General features: G+C 43.0%; 1 protein-coding gene across 1 annotated transcript in view; it reads right to left on the bottom strand.

Annotated features, from left to right (window-relative positions):
* The window catches only part of SEPTIN6 (septin 6), a 101,028-nt gene that overhangs the window by 10,888 nt on the left and 66,670 nt on the right, over nucleotides 1-23,470 (bottom strand). Inside the window, 4 exon segments of the mRNA XM_037822724.1 lie at nucleotides 6,197-6,274; nucleotides 6,277-6,337; nucleotides 9,329-9,497; nucleotides 16,724-16,820. Coding sequence (XP_037678652.1) covers nucleotides 6,197-6,274; nucleotides 6,277-6,337; nucleotides 9,329-9,497; nucleotides 16,724-16,820 — 405 coding nt within the window.

The following is a 23,470-nucleotide window of genomic DNA, read 5'->3' as shown; positions in this document are numbered from 1 at the left end:
TGACAAAAAAGGGGAAAAGAAAGGTAACAAAATAAGGTTACAGGGGCTAAGAGATCTCAAATAGAGAGTCAAGAGGCTATCCTGGAGGTTACTCTTATGCAAGCTCCAGGTAGATTTCCCAAATGGCCACAGTATGCCAAACTCTAACCAAGAGCAGTCCCGAAAATACTAAAGAATACCTAGGTCCCTATGTGAGACTCTATAAAAGTTTCACCCACTACATTTATTTCTCAGAAAGTTAAATCCTCCAGAGTGTTCCAGAGGCAAAAGCCTCTTCAAGAACATTCACCAGATGCATCCCTCTTCCCCATAAATGTGACAACATGGATGAACCTTGAGGACACCATGTTGAATGAAACAACTCAGACATAGAAAGACACATACTATATGTTAGCACTAAAATAAACTCCCTGAATAATGTAAAATCAGCATCTTAAAATGTAGAATATAGGGGACCTAGAGATAGACAGAACCTAGAGAAGGGGTAATGATTACCTAATATATATATAGATCTGTTAAAAAGGTTGAACTTAAAGGTATGGGAATGGATAGGGGTCATGATGGTTTGTTAATGGGATTAAAAGTATCAGTGCCACATTGAAGGTGAACATGACTGAAAATGGTTATTTAAAGGCATGTATCCCACAGACTAGCACTACAAATATAAGTAAGTGCTTGCATGATATTCTAAGGTATGACACTGGTACAGAGTTAACAACAGAGTGGTATTTGGAAAAACTACCTACTGCATACTAGGGACTATACTTAACAGGAATACCTTACTTGTATCACACAAATACTAGGGACAAATAATTAGGGGCTGATAAGAGTTTTGGGGTGTTTTATATTATGATAATTGTTTAAAATTGAGAGTGGTGATGAATGTACAACTAAGTAAAGGTAATGTGAGAACCATTTATCTTGGGACAGACTATATATTAAGTGAAGTCAGGAACCCACTACTTAATAAATCAAGCCCTCAATTTGAGGCTTGCTCTTGTGAAACTTACGGCTGTAAATGGGAGGCTAAGCCTTCCTATAATTATGCCTAAGAGGCACCTCCACAGAACCTCTTTTGTTGCTCAGATGCGGCCTTTCTCTCTCTAAGCCCAACTCGGCAAATAATTTCATTAACCTCCCTCCTGGCGGGACATGACTCCCAGGGGAGTGAGTCTCCCTGGTGACATGGGATGTAACTCCCAGGAATGAGCCTGGTACTGGCATCAAGAGATTGAAAATGTCTTCTTGGCCAAAAGGGGGAAAAGAAAGTAACAAAATAAGGTTACGGTGGCTAAGAGATTTCAAATAAGAGTTGAGAGGCTATCCTGGAGGTTTCTCTTAAGCAAGCTCCTGCTAGATATCCCAAATGGCCATAGTATCCCAAGCCCTAACCAACAGTAGTTCTGAAAATACTAAAGAATACCTAGATCCCTATCTGAGACTCTGTAAAAGTTTCACTCACTGTTTATCTCTCAGAAACTTAAACCCACCAGCATGTTCCTATGCAGACAAGTCCTAAAACCCAGAGGCAACAGCCTCTTTAAGAACAACAATCAGACGCAGCCACCTTCCCCATAATGTCAGCCCCTCACAATATGAACAAGTTAGGGTAGTCACTGCCTAGGAATCCAGCTGTTGCCCCACGTGGAGATTTAACCTAACATGGAACCCAACCGCCATTTCAGTACAAGCCAAGATTGGAAATGGAGTTACCCAGAAAGGATTTGTGGGAAGTCCTATTGTCTGATGGCTTTGACACCTGTGTGCTTCATGCAAAGCCAACAGAATTTTTGCAAGATCTTTATAGATGGAGCCACTGCCAATCTGGACTGGAGGAGACAGACAAGGGAAAAAGTGAAGGAAAAGGTTCTTCAAAAACAGAGCCATGGAGGTTGAGGTCTGGAGTCAAGAGGTCTTGGGCTGGGAGAGCAGAGTAGCCCACATGCATGGAAAGGGTGAGTTTGCCCTGGAGGTCGAGAGTGGGTCTTCCACCTCAGTGTTCAGGAAAAGTGTTGCCACTTCAGGCCTCAGAGAGAGTGGAGCACATTCCCAGGGGACTGGTGAGAGCCTGGCCGCCACCCCACTGTTCTGAAGGGGTTGAGCGTGTGCCCCAGACATGGAAGGGAATCTGGGTGCTGCCCCAATGTTTGAGGAGGGTGGGGCCAAAAAGGTGGTCTCCCCAATGTATGGATATGTTGGAGCACTCAACCCAGCTTTTGGAGACAAAAGGGCTGCCGCAAAGACCCTTAGGAAGGGCTAGACTCCCGCTCTCTCAAGCCCCAAGGATGAAAGCTCTCTCAAGCCCCAAGGGTGAAACATCGTTCTGTTAATGACTCTCAGACTTTGAAATCTAATGCAATTTGCCCTGTGGGTTTTAGGAACTGTTTTGGTCCTTTGAACCCTGTTTTCCTTTCAGTTTCTCCTAATGGCAATGGGAATGTTTATCCTATGAATGCCCCTCCTTTGTATATTGGAAACACACAACTTCTTTTAAGTTTTACAGGTCAACAGTCAGAGGGGGAATTTTGCTTTTGGACAGACCACACCTGTAACTGATTTAATGGGATCTTGTACTTACCCCTAGTTACTGAAATGATTTAAGTTTTTGCGATATTGTGATGGGATGAATGTATTTTATATATGGAAAAATCATGTCATTTTGGGATCTGGGAGTGGAATGTGCCAATTTGAATGTATTATGTCCCCCAAAACACCATTATCTTTGATGTAATCTTGTGTGGGCAGATGTATTAGGGTTTAGATTGTAATTCTTTGACTGAGTGTTTCCATGGAGATGCGACCCACCCAACTGTGATGATAACTCTAATTGGATAATTTCCATGGAGGTGTGGCCCAACCCATTCAGCATGGGCCTTGATTAGTTCACTAGAGCACTATATAAGCTCAGACAGACGGAGCAAGCTTGCTACAGCCAAGAAGGACACTTTGAAGAAAGCACAGGAGTTGAGAGTGGAACTGCAGTTTACAGAGACATTTTGGAGACGGTCTTTGAAAGCAGACTTTTGCTCCGGAGAAGCTAAGAGGGGATAAACACCCCAAGAGCAACTGAGAGTGACATTTTGGAGAGAAGCTGAAGCCTAGAGAGGAATGTCCTGGGAGAAAGCCATTTTGAAACCAGAACTTTGAGCAGATGTCAGTCAGGTGCCTTCCCAGCTAACAGAGGTTTTCCAGATGCCATTGGCCATCCTCCAGTGAAGGTACCCGATTGTTGATGTGACCCTGGACACTTTATGGCCTTAAGACTGTAACTGTGTAACCAAATAAACCTCCTTTATAAAAGCTAATCAATTTCTGGTATTTCGCATTTTGGCAGCATTAGCAAACTAGAACCACCCCTTGAAGATTGAGAAAGTAATTAAAGGAGAGGAAGGGGTAGCAACAGACAAGATAGGATTTAACAAAGGATCACTAGTACTGAAACTTTATATAAATATATATATATATACATATATATATTTAGATGCTAGGGTATTAGAATAGCTAGAAGGAAATAACTGAAATGGTGGATCTGTAACCTCTAATGTTCTTTGAAATTTGCTCTACAGCTATTTGTTGAATTGTGCTTTGAAAGTTTTCACCTTTCTGTATATACCCTGTATTTCACAATAAGGAAAGAATGGAAACTGTGGAACTGTAACCCATAACATTTTTTGAAATTACCTAATAACTGCTTGTTGAGCTGTACTTTGAATGTTAACACTTTTCTATATGTATGCTATATTTTACAACAATGGAAATAACTGAAATTGTGGAATTGTAACCCATAACTTTCTTTGAAATTTGCTAAGTACTTGTTAAATCGTACTTTGAAAGTCTTCATGGTTATGTATAGATGTTAAAGTTCACAATAAAAAATGCATTAAAAAAAAGTCGGTCAAAGAAAACACTTGGCCTGGACATGGAAGCAGATAAAAGGATCTTATATAGAAACAGTAAGCTTCATGTCAATGTTAAATTTCTTGAACTTGATAACTGTACTTAAGGTGGTTACATAAGTGAATTCCTTGTTTGTAGGAAATGTACCTGGCAGTATTATGTGTTCAAGGAGCACTATGTATATAAACTATGCTCAAATGTTTAGAAGATAGAGAGATGACAGATATATAGACAGACAGAATGATAGGGCAAATGTGACCAAATGTTAAAATTGATGGAGCTGGGTATCTACAGAGGGGGTATGCTGAGGTTCTCTGTATGGGGTTTGTATTAATTTTGCAATTGTCCTATAAATTTGAAATTATTTCAAAATAAAAAGTTAAAACTATAGGATTTTTGTAAAACAGAATGATAGCGGAGGCCTCAGCCTTTACCAAGCAGAGGCTTAACTAGCCCTGAATAGAACCAGGGACCCAAAGAAGAACACCAAGAATATCCTGGCAGGCAATTGTGGATCGGAGAGCAAGAGGTACAGGCAGTAAGAAACAAGAATGCAATCAACTCCCTGATTGCATTCAACTCCACTTTCTTTTGAGGATTCAGGAGAGAATTTAGGATTCTCTAGCACTTTCAGCATACCACAAAGAAGGTCAGTTCTGAAAGTTCTGGGACTGTCACTTAGTAAGTGTGGTGGATGACAGCATTTGTTATATAAACCAGCTTTTACCAGTCACTTGGGGTGGAGAGGTGGAAGTGCTACTCATCAGTTGCTTTAACCTGGCTTTTGTTCATTTGACTTTTATTCATTTATCTTTGAGTTCCTCTCCTCTCCTCCTAAAAGTGCTGGGTGACATTTTTCGTTTTAAAAGTGAAACTGAAAGAGCATCAATACTCTTGCCACAGGCTACAGTGACAACCCTTGAGAGTCACAGCACCTTAAAGGGAGAAGTGACTCCAGAAGTAATCAAGCGCTTCCCTTCTTTACGGTTGAGGGTTTTGAGGTCCAGAGAGGTGACACAATTGCTGACATGACTAACCTTAGGCCAACTGATCTGGCAGCTGTGGGGGATTTGGTAAAGGAGGCCTTGGAGGCAAGGCAACCAGTTAGAGGACTAGCTGTACCAATTCAGCATGGCTTAAGTAGTGAAAACCCCAGTAAGACCATAGTTCAAAAACTCACTAGATCCTATATTTTATGCTTGATTGTTTTGTAAACACACAACTTCTCTAATTAAAAAAAAAAAAAAACCTCTCTAGAGCTGCGGAGGTGCTTTGTTTTTTTTTATTTTTTACAAAACAATCACACATAAAATACAGGATTCCCATACATTGCACCATGCCCAAAACCTTACACTGGTGTGGAACATTTGTTACAGTGATGACAGCACTTTTTCATAATTGTACTATTTTTTTAACAGTAGCTACCTTTGTTACAGTTGATGAAAGATTATTAAAATCGTACTATTATCTATCATTCATAATTTATATTAGGTGTAGTTTTTCCCATGTACTACCTTATAATTAACACCTTGTATTAGTATTGTACATTTGTCATAATCCATGAAAGAACATTCTAATACTTGTACTGTTAACTATAGTCCACTGTCTACAATAGGATTTGCTGTGTTGTACAGCAGAAGTGTTTCTTTAACTCCAAAATGAAATGGAATCAAGCAGCCAAATGAACATGGAAATGCCCCAGCTGTCACTGTTTCAGGTTTCAGTAAGGTACCCAGGACTTCCCAGGACCTCTTTCTCCATAGCTATTGGAACCCACACCAGAGAAGGTAGGATGAGGCCGACAGCCAAGAAAGTGATCAACTTTCACTACAGAGCTCAGAACTCCCAGGAAGAGGGAAAAGAGCCAGCCTACATCTGACCTCAAACAGGGGTGTCAGGACTTGACTCTTTAGCAGTGCTGTCCAATAGAACTTTCTACAATGATGGAAACCTTCTCTATCTGTGCTGTCCAATACAGTAGCCACTAGTTGCATGAAGATCGAGCATTTGAAATGTGGCTAATGCAACTGAGGAACCAAATTTAAAATTCTACTTAATTCAATTAATTTAAATAGCCACATGTGGCTAGTGGCTACCATACAGGACAGTGCATCTCTAGAGAATTAAATAACACAGATGAGAAAACATCCCAGCCTTGGGGGAATGAGGGGGTGAGACACAAATCTCAGAGCCCACTCTGCCAGCCAAAGCAGGACTACAAATTCTGCGCCCCTTCCTGCCCAGCAGCTGCAAATTGAGCCTCCTTTCCCTTCTTCCTGGCACCTAGCCGCACATTTACCTCTTTCTCTGCCTCTTTGAGCTCCACTTCTTTCTCTTTCACTCTCTGGACGAACATCTGCCTAATCTCCTCATCTTCTCTTCTTTTTTCTGGAGCTCCCCTAGGAACTCATTCCTTTTGGCTTCATACGTCTCCTGTAAACTGCGAACCTGATCAGGTTAATTCTTCTGCCTTCAGAATGGCTCCTATTTGGTGAAAACTGCCCCCACTGTTCTTCCATGGATTCTTCCATCCTCCCCACCCCAATGCTGGGAGAGGTGAGAAAACAGAACCACAAAATTGTGAACAGCTAGATTGGCATGTGATGTCATGATCACAGGGCTGCTAGGGTTGGTGAGCATTTGGAGACACATTTGGAACAGGGAGTGACTTAGAACATGGGGTTCTAGACCCTTGTTTTACAGATGAGAAAACTGAGATGAGGTGACTTGCTCAAGATCACACAGCTAGTGACAGGCAGAGCTGGGACCAGAAGCTAGGTCTCCTGTCTCTTCATCTAGGTCGTTCCATTCTGAAGGACCTAGATGATGCCAGGTCCCAGCTCTGAAACTGACTACATTAATTATTTCAACAAACAGTTGCTGAGACTCCACCATGTGCTAGACAGTGAGAATTGACACCATGTTGGTGACAGAGTATGTAGAGCCAACGAATACAGTGCCAGTCATCAAGGAGCTCATAGTTCAGTGGGAGATGACTGGGCCAAGAGCCCCACCCCTGGCCGGGACTTCTTTTTCAAGAAATAGGGGTTAGCTTAGTAAAGAAGAAGAGGAACTGTACTCCAAAGAGGGCAATGTGTGTAAAGGCATGTGTGGAGAGAGAATGGCACAGCTGGGGGGCCATAAAATACAGCTAGAGAGAATTGTGTGAGCTGTGGACAGGTGGGAGATGAGGTTACTGAGTCCCACAGGAGAGAACAGACTTTGGATGCCATATGAAAGAACTGGACATTCATCCACTGCAGGGTTTTAAGTAGGGGGACTGATTTAATCCGGTTTGCAAATTAGAAAGATCACTCTGGCTGTCATGTGTAGGACAGACTTTCCAAGAGTCCAAGTAAGAAATGACAGGATCTTAATGCTAAGAGCTGGTACAGAATGGAGAACAAGGGTTAAAGAAATTTGAGGAGCAGTAAGGGAAGCAGAGATCCTAGGTCTTGGGAGGAGTCCAAGATGATTCCTGGGATTTTGGCTTGGGTAACAAGGTGGATGATGGGACCATGAACTGCAACAGGGGAACAATGGAGAAGGAATACGTTTAACAGGGAAGAAGATGGATTACATTTTTGACAGGTTGAGTTCCAGGTACCTATGGGACATCTGAGTGGAAATGTCCAGTATGCACTTCGATCACTGGGATTAGGGTTCAAAAGCAAGAGTTTAGCTTGGAAATCATCTCCTCCTAGGTGATAATTAGGGCTGTGAGAGGAGAAAGACCCAGCCACAAAGAGAACAGAAAGTGAAAGGGAGCAGAGGCCCTAGGAAAGAATTCTGAGGAGTACCAACAAGTAAAGGAGTAAGCTGAAGAAAATGAGCCTGCAAAAAGAAGCTGAGAAGGAGTAGTTTGAGAGAGAGAGAGGGATAAAAACAGCCAGGCCAATACCATAAAATTCAAAGACAGAGAGTATTTCAAGAAGGTGGCAGTGGGGAATAGAATCAAATGTGTTGAGCTCCAATAAGATGGGACGCAAAGGGCACAATGAATTTGGCTAAGAGTCTGTGCCTGCTGACACTGGAGTGAGGTATTTGGGTGGGAAGTGATGGGGGCAGAAGCTAGACTGCACTGGGTTGAGGAGTGAATGAGAGATGAGGAAGCAGAGAGAGGAAATACAGAACAACTCTCTCCTTCTGGTCAGACCCAAAGGTCCTGATAGTGCAGAGGTTGGAGAGGAAGAGCAGGGTTAAGGGAGAGTTTCTTCAGGATGAGGAGGTTTATCCGCAACATGGAAAGGAGCCATCAGAGAAGGAGGGAAGAGTGAAGACATGGGAAAGAGAGAGGTATTCAGGATGGAGGAAAGGAGGAGGGAGGGGGCTAAATGAAAGGTAAAGGGATTAGTCTTGAACAGGATGAGGCACACAGCTTCCTCCACAGATGAAGATAAAGCTGTTGGAGAGGAAGGAGAGAACAAGCTAAGGGAGCTCCCACCAGATAGAGACAGGCACACCTTCTTTGACTCTCCAAAACTCCTGTGGCCCTGATCCCTGCCTATCCGTTCAGGGGAGTGAGTCTGTCCCTTCTGATCCCTAGGCATCCCCAAAGGACTGGCTATGTTTGCCCCCAGGCCAGATTTCCACTGTGAATGGTACTGCTGGGTTTTCAGAGGTCATTTGAAAGCCTTCCGACCCCCTCAAACATCTTTCTCACTTACCTATCGATGCCTGGCATTTCCTGAATGGAGACCAATCCTTTCCTTCCATGACAAAGGGCACCACATGGTAATTTAAAATGTGGGGCTTATGTCACACACCTGACATGCAGATCAAACACTTACACTTGGTATATTTCTCCCAAACTGCAAGTGTAATGAACCGCTTTTGAAAACCTGCCTTTTCTCAGGAAGCATCTTAGATTCTGATTTGAGAGTTATACCCATGATTATTAACATGTTGTGGTCAAAACAAAACCTACTCTTGAATGTAAATATTAAGGGCAGTGAACAAAGAGCCTGTAGTTCATCAATGAGTGTGCAATGACCTCTACCTAATGCTATCTGGTTTTGATAATGGCAAAGAGGGACAAAAAAAAAAAAAAAAAAGGCAGGGTGGAATTCTGACAGAGCAGCAGGGACCTGATGAAGAAAGTGGGGCAGAGGACAGTTTCAAACTGCCAGCCACATGTACACTTGTGGCAGTAAGACTGTCGGCCTGGCTGCTTCTCTGTGCCTCCACCCTTTCTTTGCTTTCTCTCAGAAGCATGGCAGCCATTGCTTACAGAGTCTGCCCAGTCACTGCTCTCTCTGGCAGGCAGGCAGAGCAGATCAGGAATGCACAAGTGGAACTCACCAGGGAGTTAGCCCTGCTCTTCTAGGCTTCATCACCCAGGTCTTGCCTCCCCTGCGAATTCTCCAGGGCCAGGCTTCCATGCCACCTGGTTGGGCTGGGCTGTGCTGGTTCGGGCTGGCGGGAGAGGTACCTGAAGGGCTTGCTGTCAGGGTCGGTGTCCTTGAAGCCCATCTCCTCCAGCTTACAGCGGCGGTACAGCTCATAGTGCCAGGTGTAGGTCTGCTCCCGCAGATCCTCCATGTTGACCCGAATCAGGATCTCCCGCAGCTTCACAAAGTCGCAGTGAACCTCGTTTTCAACTGCACAGCAGGGGTTGGGTTATTGAAAGTACATTGAAAGGAAGGCCGGCAGAAGCAGGAATGGACAGAGTGAGAGGTGCAATGTCTAACTGTGACACTGCCTTTCAATCTGTATAACAGAGCTGGTGTATTTACTTCCTAATGTGCTTCTCTACTGAAAATGCAAAGGAAAAGTTACACAACAGACAGTAATGGAAACTGTAAATTGCACATAAATATCTAAGAAGACATTCAGTAGCACCTCGACCCAAATCCACCAATCAGAGCCCTCACAGAAATGTGTGCTTGGCAGAATATTTGTTGAATCTCTGTTCCCAGTATTTACAAGGCATTGGGAATTCAGAAATGAAGTCATGGACTCTTGCCCTCAGGCATTTACAATTTAGTGGAAGAAGAGATGCAAATAGACAAATACAATACAATGCAAAAATTACAAAAATGGACGTAGAGCCAAAGTGCAATGAAAGTCCAGAAAGGGGTGCAGGGGACTCAGATCTCCTGAGAGAGTGAAGTCTTCACTGAAGAAACAACCCCTAAGATGACTCTTGAAGAAAGAATAGGAATGTATCACGCAGATAAGGGACTTGCCCTTGCAAGGTTTCAAAGAGGCTTAGGCAAGGTTCCATAGCTAGTGAGTTGCAGAGCTGGGATTCAAAACCAGGCAATCTAGACTGTAGGGACTAGGGGAGAGACAACGGCTATGACCAGGTGCCAAAGTCTCCAAAGAATAAGGGAGAGAACTGGGATATTGATAGATGACAGTGACAAGGAGGGATGGGGACCACAGGTATGGCCCATCTGGATGGTAGGAGCTTCAAAGGAGGAGCTTTTTTAGAGGGTGAGTGATGACCTGGCAGTATCAATGGTGACCAGGACAAATGGACCCCACTTTCCAGCCTGAGTGAACCCCTCTTCAAGATAGTATGACAAAAGTCTGGATAGTGTGACAAAGGTCTGGATCCGGGGCAGTGCCCAAGAATGACAGAGATGTGGACCGAATCACAGCAAAGTTGATTTCTTGATGGAACATAAAGTCATGAGCTGTTAAGGTGTCCACAGGCATGACTTTGCCATGTTGGAAGTGTGGTGTTGGACCTGACCAGGTAAGGGACAGTGGTGTCTGAGATGCTGAACAGGCATGGTCACTCCAGATTCTGTCTTGCAGTGTCTGGGACAGGGTAGTGGGGGCTGGGATGACAGGGTTTGGGTATAGTTGCAATGAACTTAACTTTTCCAAGTCCAAATTAGCTCACACAACCCCTCTGTTTAAAACCCATTGCCTGTGAGATAAAGGTCGCAGGAACGTAAGCTAGTATTGAAACTTGGATCAGTAAAGCAACTTCTCAGAACCATCCTCTATCTTCTCCTCCATTTCTAGACACTGATTCCTAGTGGACAGTAAGAATGAGTAAATCCAAGCCCCCTGCAGCCTGCTCAGTCAATACACAACTCCTTCCTCTTTCAAACAGAAAAATGAATCCAGTCTTCACAAGAAAAACTTTCCAAGACACTGTTTTTGCTTAAGTGTGGGGTAGTCCAAGTTGAAGGAAGTTGTTGGAGCCATGTCTGCTGGCATCCCCTCACTTTACCTCAGGTTCCTATCAGTCAGGCCACATAGTCATTCCTATGGTAGGACTATTGTTCCAGAAACCATTTGTGAATGTTCCTGGGAGGGCATCTCCAGTCCCCAACAGGAGAGAAGACCAAAACCTAGCACCGCTCTGGTAACTAGTCTTGCCCTATACCTGCAAAATCCAGTTATTACCAGCAGGGTCTCTGATATGAGCTAAAATATGCCAGCCTTTGTATGTGATATGGACAACTCACCATCCACTCTCAGTTGTTGGCCCAGCAGGAGGGATGAGTTAACGCTGAACCAGCCACACTCTCACGCATGGTGCCCCTCATAATCAGTGGTCCAGCTTATAGCTGTAGACTCAAAAGACCAGAGACTTCTTCCACCCATGGCAGTCTCTTAGGCCTTATTTTATCCACTGAATTGACTAGCCCTGAGGGCCACTAAATACATGTCAGGGAGATCACAAAAAGAACTTTCCTGGGCATACATATACTATGCCTGATTGTTTTTAAATTGTGATGTATTCACACATGAGAGTGCATGAAATGTGTACATTCAATTTAAAGAATTAATAAATAACACCTATGTAGCCCCAACCCAGATTAAGATATAGAACATTACCAGTACCATAGAAACCCCCCGTTTGTACCTTCTCAATCTCATGCTCCTCCCTCCCCCCAAAGAGATGTAACCACTATCCTGACTTTTAGGTTTATCATTCCCTTGCTTTTCTTTTTTAGTTTACCACTTAGGTATGAATTCCTAAAAATATACATCTTGTTTAGTTTTCCAGCTTTGGGAAATCATATCAATGGACTCATACACTATGGGTTCTGCTGTAATTTCTTTAGCTCAACATTATGTTTCTGAGACTCACTCATGTAGCTACAACTGAGGCTCATTCATTTTCACTGCTGTATAATATTCTACTATATGAACACATCACATTTATCCCATCTATTCTTTTTTTTTTTAGTTTTTAATTTTTATTGAGCTTGGTGACATACCATTCAATTATCCAAAGATCCAAAGTGGACAATCATTTGCCCCTGGTACCCTCATACAGCTGTGCATCCATCACCACATCTAATTTTTGTTCAATTTTTAGAAACTTTTCATTACTCCAGACAAGAAATAGAGTGAAAGAAGAAAAAAAAAAAAGAAGGAAACTCGAATCTTCCTATATCCCTAACCAACCCCCCTCCATTGTTGACTCATAGTATTGTTACTGTTTATGAATGAACGTTGAAATACGACTAACTGTAGTATACAGTTTGCAATAGGTATATATTGTTTCCCTATATGCCTCTCTATTATTAACTTCTAGTTATAGTGTCATACATTTGTTCTGGTTCATGAAAGAGATTTCTAATATTGTACAGTTAATCATGGACATTGCCCACCACAGAATTCAGTTTTATACATTCCCGTCTTTTGACCTCCAACTTTCCTTCTGGTGACACATGTTACTCTGAGCTTACCCTTTCCACCACCTTCACACACCTTTCAGCACTGTTAATTATTCTCACATCTTGCTACCAACACCTCTGTTCATTTCCAAACATTTAAGTTCATCCTAGTTGAACATTCTGCTCACACTAAGCAATCGCTCCTCATTCTTTAGCATCATTCTATATCTTGGTACCTTATATTTCATGTCTATGAGTTTACATATTATAATTAGTTCCTATCATTGAGACCCTGCAATATTTGTCCTTATGTGTCTGGCTTATTTCATTCAGTATATTGCCCTCAAGGTTTCATCATCAACCCTATTTTCTTTTAAGACGGTTTTGTTCACACACCATACACTCCAACCTAAGTAAACATATCCCATCTATTCTTAATGTGTATTTGGATTGTTTCTATTTATTTGCTTTTAGGAACAAAGCTGCTGTGCAATTCTTGCACAAGTTTCCTACTGCACCTGGACAAGCATACATGTTTTCATGAACATTCCTTCCTACCTTGCTCCCAATACATTTGTTTTTGTTTTAAGAATGCTTTCTTGCAGGGGTGCAAACAGATACTTGCATACCTGTATCTGTATTGGCATTATCCATGATTCCAATAGATGGAAACAGCCCAAGTGTCCATCATCTGATTAACAGACAAACAAACTATGGTATATACATACAACGGAATATTATGCATTTGTAAGAAGGAATGAAGTCCTGATGCATGGAACAATGTGGATGAATCTTCAGAACATTATGTTAAGCAAAATAAGCCAAGACACAAAATGACAAATATTGTATGGTCTCACTAATACGACTAATCATAACGTGCAAACTCTGGGAGTTAAAATCTAGAGTATAGGTTATCAGGAGATAGAAAGAGGGTAGAAAATGGGCAGATTATGCTTAAGGTGTATAGAATATTTAATCAGGTTGACTGTAAATGTTTGGAAATAAATAGAGGTGATGGTAGTATAATACTCTAAGTGTAATTAATAATGCTCAGTGTGAATATAGTCGAAAGGGGAAGTCTAGGGTCGTGTATGTCACCAGAAGGAAAGCTAGAGGATAAAACATGGGACTGTATAACAATATGGATGATGACTGTGGTTAACTGTACTAGTAAGAAAGTTCTTACATGAACTAGAACAAATGTACATCATTATTACAAGGTGTTAATAATAGGGTGGTATATGGGAAAAACACAGTTAATGCAAACTAAGGACTATAGTTAACAGTAACATTGTAATATCCTTTCATCAACTGTGAAAAAGGTACTATACCAAAGCTAAGCATCAATAATAGGGGGCTAGCAACAAAAGAGAAAATAGATAAATGGGAACTCCTCAAGCTTAGAAGATTTTGCACCTCAAAGGAATTTCTCAAAAAGGTAAAGAGGCAGCCAACTCAATGGGAAAAAATTTTTGGAAACCATGTGTCTGACAAAAGACTGATATCTTGCATATATAAAGAAATCCTACAACTCAATGACAATAGTACAGACGGCCCAATTATAAAATGGGCAAAAGATATGAAAGACAGTTCTCTGAAGAGGAAATACAAATGGCCAAGAAACACATGAAAAAATGTTCAGCTTCACTAGCTATTAGAGAGATGCAAATTAAGACCACAATGAGATACCATCTAACACCGGTTAGAATGGCTGCCATTAAACAAACAGGAAAGTACAAATGCTGGAGGGGATGTGGAGAAATTGGAACTCTTATTCATTGTTGGTGGGACTGTATAATGGTTCAGCCACTCTGGAAGTCAGTCTGGCAGTTCCTTAGAAAACTAGATAGAGAGTTACCATTCGATCCAGCGATTGCACTTCTCGGTATATACCCGGAAGATCGGAAAGCAGTGACACGAACAGATATCTGCACGCCAATGTTCATAGCAGCATTAGTCACAATTGCCAAGAGATGGAAACAACCCAAATGTCCTTCAACAGATGAGTGGATAAATAAAATGTGGTATATACACACTATGGAATACTACGCGGCAGTAAGAAGGAACGATCTCGTGAAACATATGACAACATGGATGAACCTTGAAGACATAATGCTGAGCGAAATAAGCCAAGCACAAAAAGAGAAATATTATATGCTACCACTAATGTGAACTTTGAAAAATGTAAAACAAATGGTTTATAATGTAGATTGAAGGGGAACTAGCAATAGAGAGCAATTAAGGGGGAACAATAATCCAAGAAGAACAGATAAGCTATTGATGCCCAGGAATGACTATAGTCTGTTAATTTCTGATGGATATAGTAGGAGCAAGTTCACAGAAATGTTGCTATATTAGGTAACTTTCTTGGGGTAAAGTAGGAACATGTTGGAAGTTAAGCAGTTATCTTAGGTTAGTTGTCTTTTTCTTACTCCCTTGTTATGGTCTCTTTGAAATGTTCTTTTATTGTATGTTTGTTTTCTTTTTAACTTTTTTTTTATACAGTTGATTTAAAAAGAAGGGAAAGTAAAAAAAAAAAAAAAAGAAAAACAAGGAAAAAAAAAGATGTAGTGCCCCCTTGAGGAGCCTGTGGAGAATGCAGGGGTATTCGCCTACCCCACCTCCATGGTTGCTAAGATGACCACAGACATAGGGGACTGGTGGTTTGATGGGTTGAGCCCTCTACCATAAGTTTTATCCTTGGGAAGACGGTTGCTGCAAAGGAGAGGCTAGGCCTCCCTATAATTGTGCCTAAGAGCCTCCTCCCAAACGCCTCTTGCTCAGATGTGGCCCTCTCTCTCTGGCTAAGCCAACTTGAAAGGTGAAATCACTGCCCTCCCCCCTACGTGGGACCAGACACCCAGGGGAGTGAATCTCCCTGGCAACGTGGAATATGACTCCCGGAGAGGAATGTAGACCCGGCATTGTGGGATGGAGAACATCTTCTTGACCAAAAGGGGGATGTGAAAGGAAATGAAATAAGCTTCAGTGGCAGAGAGATTCCAAAACGAGCTGAGAGATCACTCTGGTGGGCACTCTTACGCACACTTTAGACAACCCTTTTTAGCTTCTAAAGAATTGGGGTAGCTGGTGGTGGATACCTGAAACTATCAAACTACAACCCAGAGCCCATGAATCTCGAAGACAGTTGTATAAAAATGTAGCTTATGAGGGGTGACAATGGGATTGGGAAAGCCATAAGGACCACACTCCACTTTGTCTAGTTTATGGATGGATGAGTAGAAAAATAGGGGAAGGAAACAAACAGACAAAGGTACCCAGTGTTCTTTTTTACTTCAATTGCTCTTTTTCACTCTAATTATTATTCTTGTTATTTTTGTGTGTGTGCTAAGGAAGGTGTCAAGGATTGATTTAGATGATGAATGTACAACTATGTAATGGTACTGTAAATAATCGAAAGTACGATTTGTTTTGTATGACTGCGTGGTATGTGAATATATCTCAATAAAATGAAGATTAAAAAAAAAGTATTATATCCAGTTATAGAAAATTTGGAAAATGGAGAAAACTATCGATGATATCATTCTCCTTTCATAACTTTTTATATATCTTCTTCTTTTTTTCAACTTTTTAAACAACTATGTTATTACCACTTCATTTTTTCAAACAAAATTTGTCTCTTATAGTTTGGTCAGCCTTCAGGCTTCTTAAGCCCTTGTCCTTGCAGTCTAACAGTGACAGAGCACCTGATACTGAGGCCCAGCAAGGAGCTGGAAGTCCAACTAGTTTTTGTATGTATGTGTGTTGTTTATTTATGTCCAGCTTCAGGTCCAAGAATGAGATTTGAGTTGGCCGTAAACTGCTGAAGATAGTTTCTCTATATTTATAAATTTCATGTGTCTGTACATCTACATGTCTATTACTGTACATATTTTTAAATTAAAAAAATTATCTGTTAACTATAAAAAAAATAATAGGGGGCTATAAGGTGTATGGGTTTTTTTTTTCAGAGCAATGAGAATGTTCTCAAATTGATTGTGGTGGTGAATGTATAACTATGTGATTATACCAACAGCACATGTTAGATGGACTGTGTGGTATATGAATAAAACTGTTAAAAAATATATAAAGAAAGAATGTTTTCACCATTACAGCCATGGGAGCTTGCACATGTCAGAGAATCCATGTATGGAGCCAGAGTGTGTCTGCTAGTGACCCCAAAGAGACAGACAGAAGGGGCTGCCTGAGCGCAGCCTCTCTCCCAGAGATTCACTCACCCTGCACTGTGCCCCAAGGATACTGCCGCACCTTCATCATCTTATTGCCTATCTTCAGTTCTTCCGTGCTGCCAATGACAGCAAATGGCAGATGGGCCTGAAACAGAAGACAAAGAGAAGCTCAGAGCTTGAGAGGAAAAGCCCTGAGCTCTCCACAATATAACTGCTGCTCGTCTCAGGGGCCCCAGGCCCTCAGACTGCAATGTCCTTCACTGTCATCATCATCAAGAGGCGTTTATTAAGCTCACGAGCTATGTGGAGAAAAGAGGCCCCGTCCAGGCTTCTGCAGTTCAGAAATTCACAATAGAAGACAACAGTGACATGGCTGAATGTATAAGGAACAAAGAGAGGAAATAAGCAGAATAATAAGCTGATACACAGAAAGATTGCTAGCTATTCACTATTCATTGTTGCTGAGGGGAAGAGCTTTTGGAAGGGAGGGTGAGTAGAAAAGGGGGGGTGGTTATACATGGATAGAGGGGATAAAGGAGAACTGAGGAGGCAGAGGACACTGGCCCTCCTGCCTCCCTTGGAGGCTGAGAGCCCCAAATAGCTACATATGGAAAGCACTGTTGGCTGACCTGCACTGTCCTTGTTCTTGTCCTCCCCTGGAGCAAGAGCTCACACTGAACTCTTTGGTACCTTATATTTCATGACTATGAGTTTACATATTATAGTTAGTTCTTATCAGTGAGACCCTGCAATATTTGTCCTTATGTGTCTGGCTTATTTCACTCAGTATATTGCCCTTGAGGTTTTGTCATCTACCCTTTATTTTTTTTAAGACAGTTTTGTTCACACACCATACATTCCATCCTAAGTAAACAATCGATGGTTCTCTGTATGGTCACATATTTATGTGTTCACCACCCTCACCACTACCTATATAAGAGCATCTACATTTCTTCCACAAGACAGGAGGGAGAGTCAAAGAAGGTAGAGAGGCAAAAGAAAGAGGAAAAAAAATGACAGCTAGGAAGTAGCAAAAGGAAATGTAACCTTAAATCAAAGTAGAGTAAAGACTCAGACAACACCACCAATGTCAAGTGTCTAACATGCCTCCCCTATCTCCCCTCTTATCTGCATTTACCATGGTATATCACCTTTGTTACATTAAAGGAAGCATAATACAATGATTCTGTTAGTTACAGTCTCTAGTTTATGTTGATTGCATCTCTCCCCCAATGCCTCCCCATTTTTAACACTTGCAAGTTGACATTTGCTTGTTCTCCCTCATAAAATAATATATTTGTACATTTTATCACAATTGTTGAACACTCGAGATTTCACCAAGTTACACAATCCCATTCTTTATCTTTCCTCCTTTCTTCTGGTGTCTCACATGCTCCCAACCTTCCTCTCTCAACTGTATTCATAGTTATCTTTGTTCAGTGTACTTACATTGTTGTGCTACCATCTCCCAAAATTGTGTTCCAAACCACGCACTCCTGTCTTCTATCACTCTGCAGTGCTCCCTTTAGTATTTCCCGTAGGGCAGGTGTCTTGTTCACAAAGTCTCTCACTGTCTGTTTGTCAGAAAATATTTTGAGCTCTCCCTCATATTTGAAGGACAACTTTGCTGGATATAGGATTCTTGGTTGGTGGTTTTTCTCTTTCAGTATCTTAAATTTATCATACCACTTCCTTCTTGCCTCCATGGTTTCTGCTGAGACATCCACACATAGTCTTATCAAGCTTCCTTTGTATGTGATGGATTGCTTTTCTCTTGCTGCTTTCAGGATTCTCTCTGTCTTTGACATTTGATGATCTGATTATTAAGTGTCTTGGCATAGACCTATTCAGATCTATTCTATTTGGTGTACTTTGCACTTCTTGGATCTGTAATTTTATGTCTTTCATAAGGGATGGGAAATTTTCATTGATTATTACCTCTATTATTGTCTCTGCCCCTTTTCCCTTCTCTTCTCCTTGTGGGACACCAATGATACGTACATTATTGTACTTTGTTTCATCCTTAAGTTCCTAGAGATGCTGCTCGTATTTTTTCATTCTTTTCTCCATCTGCTCCTTTGTGTGTAGGCTTTCAGGTGTTTTGTTCTCCATTTACTGAGTGTTTTCTTCTGCCTCTTGAGATCTGCTGTTGTATGTTTCCATTGTGTCTTTCATCTCCTGTGTTGTGCCTTTCATTCCATAGATTCTACTAGTTGTTTTTTTGAACTTTCAATTTCTGCCTTATGTATGCCCAGTGTTTCCTTTACAGCCTCTCTTTTGTGAAATCTTCTTAAACTTTTTGAATTGATTTAGCATTAGTTGTTTAAATTCCTGTATTGCAGTTGAAGTGTAAGTTTGTTCCTTTGACTGGGCCACAGCTTCATTTTTCTTAGTTTAGGCTGTGGTTTTCTGTTGTCTAGGCATCTGACCTGCTAGGCCACCCCAATCAGGTTTTCCCAGACCAGAACAGGCTCAGGTCACAGAAGGAGGAAATATTCAGTATCTGGTTTCCCTGATGGTTTTTCTTAGAGGACTGATACACCTGTGCTTTTCTGCCCAGAAGGTGCACCTGTCAGCCTGTCACTGGCTGGTGTAAGAGGGTGTGGCCTGTGGCTCTCCTTCCCCAGGCTTTGGGGTCTGGTTCCGGAAAGGCAGGCAGTAGAGCTGGGCCCCTCCCTTTCCTCTTGGGAATCTATGCCCCCTCCAGAGAGGTCACTGCATATCAGTAAGTTCTTTGTTTCTCTGACTCTGCTGATCAAAGTGTTTTGATTTTAAAATGGCTGAGGCTGTCCTGACTGCAAAGTGCTGTGGGCTGAGGTTTTCTCCACAGAGAGAAAGGGACAGAAAAGCTCCCAGGTTGCCCCACCAGCCAGAGATAGCACCTGATCCTCTGGGCTCCCCGTCCTGAGACAAATATGTCCCCCGACTCTCCCAAGATCAGTTGTCAAAAGCCTCTGTCTGCTTGTTGAGGATTCGCTGTCTGTATTGAGCAGTTAACATTAAAACCCCAGTTGCAGGTGGGCTGAGAGAGTACTGTTCTCTAGCACCATGCGGCTTCCATGAGGGGAGGGGCTCTTGGCTCTTGGCTCTCAGAGCAGGTCCGCAGTTTTACTTACAGATTTTATGCTGCAATCTCAGGCACTCCTCCCAATTCAGGTTGGTGGATGATGAGGGGACAGTCATGTTTGTCTCCCCGCAGTTATTCTAGGTTACTTACTAGTTTTTTGGTCATTTATGAATTGTTCCAGGTGGGGACTAACAGTCTTCCACTCCTCTCTATGCTGCCATCTTAGCTCCTCTCACACTGAACTCTTGAGCCTAGAAGTTGAGTCAACAATATTTACCCATAATCCCATTCCTGTGCTGGGTTCTGTTTTAGGGGCCATAAGAAGACAAAAGAATTAGAAGACACATTCCCTCGCCCTCTCAGAGCTTTCAATCTTGTTGGGGTAGCTGGTATTTCACACCCAAAATCATGTAAGACAGTACGTGATCAAGGGCTCAAATGCATGGTCTGGTACTCCGCACATAGTCGGTACTTAATAAATATTCCTTAAATGGCAGTGGCAGGGCCAAGGGAAGGGTAGAGAGGAAAGTACAAGTAAAAGGTATGAACTTGATGCCTGCAAGGGAAACTGAGGAACTAGGCCCGGCTGACACCAAGGCTGTCTGTGTCAGAGGAGAGGAAGTTGCCCCAACTGGTTAGTGTGGGGCCTGGGAAACGCTCAACAGAGCTTTGTTCCACAGGGAGCTGGCCAGGTTATAAATACTGAGTCACTACTGGCCACATGGAACCACTGAATGAATATTGTTTACTAACCAGGTGATACTGGCTCGGCTTTACCCAAAAGGGCTTTAAGCAGACAGGTGAAAAAGCCACCAGAACAAACTTAGCCTGCTTGGAGAAACGGCCCCAGACTCAGATATTTTGGCACATTTACTCATCCGTCATCCATTCTACAATATTTAATGAGCTCCTACTATGTGCTAGACATTAAGAACACAAAATTGAAAAATCACAGAGCCTGCCCCTGGAGAGCGCAGTTTGGTGGGGGGAGAAAGACAAGTCAACAGTGATAATACAGTAAGATAGAGATTATAGAGGCTCAAGGGCTAAAGGAACACAGAGCAGGGAGCAACCAACTTTGTGGAAAATCAAAGAAGGCTTCACGGAGAAGGTGGTAGCAAAGGTGGTAACAGTATTAGTAGCTATAGAACTAGCATTAGCAGCAGCAACCCTTTAGTAAACTCCTACTGTGTACTGGTGCCTTACATCGCAATAGCTCACTGAATCTTGACAACAATGCTGCAAGGCTGATGAGGAAATTGAGGCCTAGAAGGGCTGACTTGCCAGCAGGTACCCAGTAGTAAGTGGCAGAGCTGGGTGTGGAACCCAGGCCTGACTGACGTCAAGCCCACACCTTGCTGGGTTGCTACTCCCATTTAGGGGTTTGAGCCAGCAGACATATTTACAACCCACTATACCCTGGGGTGAACTGGTTGTGCAAAGCCAGATTATAAAATACAGTTCAATTCTGGGAAACCCGCAGCAAATCAGGCATTTATTTTATTTGGTTTATTTAACCTACATGCTGATCTCACAGCCAATCCTTGGTCTCCATTTTCTCCTGGTCCTGCCCCCTAAGAATGTTCTTCAGAGCGGAAAACACAGGACTTAATCAGGAGCTCAACTCCAGACATCCACTAATTCCCCAAGGCATTTGGCTATCCAGCTGAAACTGTTCTTCCTTCACCCTCTCTCAGCTGCTCTCAAATTATTGTCTCAGGCACACCTTCCCCCACCTCCTCCCACTCTCCCTACTGTCCCTGAAATAGGGACACAGGAAAGAGGGAAAGAGGGGATTATGGATATGGAAGTTGGGCATGTGGGGGGTGGGGGTGGAAAATGTTTCATCAGTCCTAGTTGGAGAATGATCAAGAGGGTAATTGGACATGTAATACATAGAGTGTTAAGGTAACACTGAATTCCAGAGAGCCTGAGCATCTCTGACCTTTGTCAGACAGTTTTGTTGGTGCGGGAGGTCACCTGGGCATGGTTCACTCCCATTCAGGGATCTAAGATGTATAGGGAGCCTCAAATCCCAACCCCAACACTTTCTAGGAAAATGTCTCCCCTCCTGCAGAGGCCCCAAAGCTGTGGCCACATGAAACCAAATAGCCAGGGCGGGGAGCAATGATTGCAGTGGGCCAGACTAAGAGGAGGTGAGAAAGAGAAACCATGTGGTATCATCCTCTCTCATCCTTGGCTCTCAGCTGAAAACAATGGAGGAGGAAGGAGAGTGAAGTGGGAGATACCTCTCTGGGCTCAAGAAGAAAGGAGGGGAGGCGGGGCAAGATGGCGGACTGGTGAGCTGTATGTTTTAGTTACTCCTCCAGGAAAGGAGGTAGAAAGCCAGGAACTGCGTGGACTGGACACCACAGAGCAATCTGACTTTGGGCATACTTCATACAACACTCATGAAAACGTGGAACTGCTGACATCAGCGAAATCTGTAAGTTTTTGCAGCCAGGGGACCCACGCCCCTCCCTGCCAGGCTCAGTCCCATGGGAGGAGGGGCTGTCAGCTCCGGGAAGGAGAAGGGAGAACTGCAGTGGCAGCCCTTATTGGAAACTCATTCTACTGATCCAAACTCCAACCATAGATAGACGGAGACCAGACACCAGAGAATCTGAGAGCAGCCAGCCCAGCAGAGAGGAGACAGGCATAGAGAAAAAAAAACAACACGAAAAACTCCAAAATAAAAGCGGAGGATTTTTGGAGTTCTGGTGAACATAGAAAGGGGAAGGGCCCTGAGGCACATATGCAAATCCCGAAGAAAAGCTGATCTCTCTGCCCTGTGGACCTTTCCTTAATGGCCCTGGTTGCTTTGTCTCTTAGCATTTCAATAACCCATTAGATCTCTGAGGAGGGCCCCCTTTTTTTTTTTAATCCTTTTCTTTTTCTAAAACAATTACTCTAAGAAGCCGAATACAGAAAGCTTCAAAGACTTGCAATTTGGGCAGGTCAAGTCAAGAGCAGAACTAAGAGAGCTCTGAGACAAAACACAATAATCCAGTGGCTGAGAAAATTCACTAAACACCACAACTTCCCAAGAAAATGGGGGTGTCTGCTCACAGCCATCATCCTGGTGGACAGGAAACACTCTTGCCCGTCGTCAGCCCCATACCCCAGAGCTGCCCCACACAACCCAGTGTGACGGAAGTGCTTCAAGTAACAGGCACACTCCACAAAACTGGGCGTGGACATTAGCCTTCCCTGCAACCTCAGCTGATTGTCCCAGAGCTGGGAACGTGGAGCACTGTGAATTAACAAAGCCCCATTCAGCCATCATTTCAGCAGACTCGGAGCCTCCCTACACAGCCGAGCAGCGCAGAACCGCCCTGGGAGGTCGGCACTCACCTGTGACATACCAGAGTCATCCCTCAACAGAGGACCAGGGGGTGCACAGCCTGGAAGAGGGACTCACTTGCAAGTCTCAGGAGCCATACACCAATACCAAGGACTTGTGGGTCACAGGCAGAGACAAACTGTGGCAGGACTGACCTGAAGGATCAGACTATTGCAGCAGCTTTAAAACTCCAGGATCACCAGGGAGATTTGATTGTTAGAACCACCTCCCATCCCTGACTGCCCAGAAACCCGCCCCATATACAGGGCGGGCAACACCAACTACACACGCAAGCTTGGTACACCAACTGGACCCCACAAGACTCACTCCCCCACTCACCACAAAGGCAAAGCAGGGGAGAACTGGCTTGTGGAGAACAGGTGGC

Source organism: Choloepus didactylus, chromosome Y (genome assembly GCF_015220235.1).
Source record: "Choloepus didactylus isolate mChoDid1 chromosome Y, mChoDid1.pri, whole genome shotgun sequence".
NCBI classification, from domain to species: Eukaryota; Metazoa; Chordata; class Mammalia; order Pilosa; family Megalonychidae; genus Choloepus; species Choloepus didactylus.
Note: the sequence above shows the minus strand (reverse complement) of the source record. Positions and strands in the feature narration are given on the sequence as shown.